General features: G+C 42.2%; 1 protein-coding gene across 1 annotated transcript in view; it reads left to right on the forward strand.

Moving 5' to 3' along the window:
- Window positions 1-2,089, forward strand: part of LOC101858456 (ryanodine receptor) — a gene marked incomplete at its 5' end in the record, with an annotated part of 102,762 nt that overhangs the window by 80,823 nt on the left and 19,850 nt on the right. Inside the window, 1 exon segment of the mRNA XM_035973436.1 lies at window positions 618-738. Coding sequence (XP_035829329.1) covers window positions 618-738 — 121 coding nt within the window.

Consider the following 2,089-nt stretch of genomic DNA (forward strand, 5'->3'; position numbering starts at 1 on the left):
ACCTTACGGTTGCGAGTCCAAGAGCCTAACCACTAGACCACCGACGCCACCGTAGACTAACTTAATATTGACTATCATGACTGGGCATAATAATCTTTGTCTACTATCAACCCATGTCTCAGTGGGTGGTTGGCGGGCCCTCGTGTGTGGTTTCCTTCTTCTCTATCAAACAGCTTCTGTCTTTATCTCTCCTTCTTTTTTGCGATTTTTACTCTCTTGTTTAGTTTTAGTTTAGTTTTAGAAGGGGTTTTACGGCGCTCGCAATTGCATAAGAGGTCATATGAGTGCCAGAAGATTAGAGGTGCTACAAGAGAGTAACAAACATAAAAAGAAGGGGAGATAAGGACGATAGATGTTTGATAGGAAAGAAGAAGCAAACAAAACCAGAGCACCCGCCAACCACCCACTTACTCTCTCGTAATACCTCTAATCTTAGGCGCTTTAAATGAACTTATTGTAGTGCAAGTGCCGTAAAACTCTTACTAAAACAACTAAGTAACCCACGTGAAATCGTATGTTAATCCATTTCTACTCATAGATTCACTGTTGTCTACTCGTGCATTAACCCTTTTGAAAGGGTAGAGGAAATTAACCCCTTCTGTCTCCCGTGTGACAGGTTCCACGCTAAGACTCTGGAGCTGTACCAGGCCGTGTGTTCCCATGGCAACCACCGTGTGGCCAACGCGCTGACCCAGCACGTGGACGAGAAGCAGCTCATGTACTGCATCAAGAGCGAGTGTGAGTCACCAGTCACCCGACGCCTTCCACTTTTACTAGTTTCAGTTATAGAAAGATAAGATAAGATAGTACTTCATTATCCCAGAGGGAAATTTTCCTTGGCTGTACAGGACCGTAAAAACACAATAGGTATACATTTTTTTTATGGTGAACAGGTGAACAACTCTTTCATTACTATTGACATTCGATTATTTACGGGGAGGGTCCTCCGAACTGAATATAATAATTTGTCTTCGAAAAGACCGAGCCAAATGGTTTGAGAGCCTTGAATTACACTCCGCAAACACAAAACGATCACACATTCAAGGACGCCCAGTGTGGGATTGGAGCCAGAGCCATCCGCACCGCAGTTTTAAGTGATGTCAACTAATAGAGCACCCACGTTTTAGTAGGAAGAACTTTACGGCTTTTGCAATATACATAGGACGTGAAAGTGCTGAGAACTATTAGAAGTGTGACTACAGAGAAAACTACAAAGTAAAGGGGGAGGAGGAGAGATAAAGAAGATAGGCCATTTCTGGTTGTTGTCCAAACCGTTGGCCTCAACTGGGACAATTCTGAAGGGTTCTAAAACCTTTCCGGGTTTTTTTTTACTATGTATTAAATCAGGGTGAAGTACATGGCTTCAGTAAACGTAACAGTGCCCGACAAACTCAGATATGTGTTGGAAATTTAACAAATTATTGACTAATCCAGACCATCAGTGATATATTTCTAGAGGCACCAGCCATCCATGTCCAGGTGCTGTTCTAGCCTAATTGGCTTATCTTATAATGTAATTCTGTGTCCTGTATGTAAGTGTGCGGGGTTTGTGTGTGTGTGTGTGTGTGTGTGTGTGTGTGTGTGTGTGTGTGTGTGTGTGTGTGTGTGTGTGTGTGTGTGTGTGTGTGTGCGCGCGCGTGTATACGTGATGGAACACCAAACCAATGTGCCAGGATCCGGACAATTAAGATGCATCTTATTTTGTCTTCTTTTATCTTATAGTACAGTCAATGAACATCAACATTTTTCTCTCGTGGGAAACATCATGCTTTCAACAATAAGTTTCTTTAGCCCCAAAACTGCCACTGGAAGAAAGTCTCCAGAAGTAGCTAGCCAGCTCCTGAAGCGATGAAATAATTAGCATTCACTTTGGTGACGAGAAAAATCATGCCCTGTGGTCAGTGGTTACCAAGGATCGTTTAGATCTCCCTCGTTTTCTTTACATAGTCGTTGGGTACCTATATTAATTATTACTGATCGCGACGTCTGTCTGAGCACAGTAATACTACTATTAGAAGTGTGACAGATTACTTTTTCAAACAGTTTGCAAACTAACTTTTGTATTTTGTTGTTGAATTTCTTTGTCGTT

The sequence above is a fragment of the Aplysia californica genome, unplaced genomic scaffold (assembly GCF_000002075.1).
Source record: "Aplysia californica isolate F4 #8 unplaced genomic scaffold, AplCal3.0 scaffold01228, whole genome shotgun sequence".
Taxonomy (NCBI): Eukaryota; Metazoa; Mollusca; class Gastropoda; order Aplysiida; family Aplysiidae; genus Aplysia; species Aplysia californica.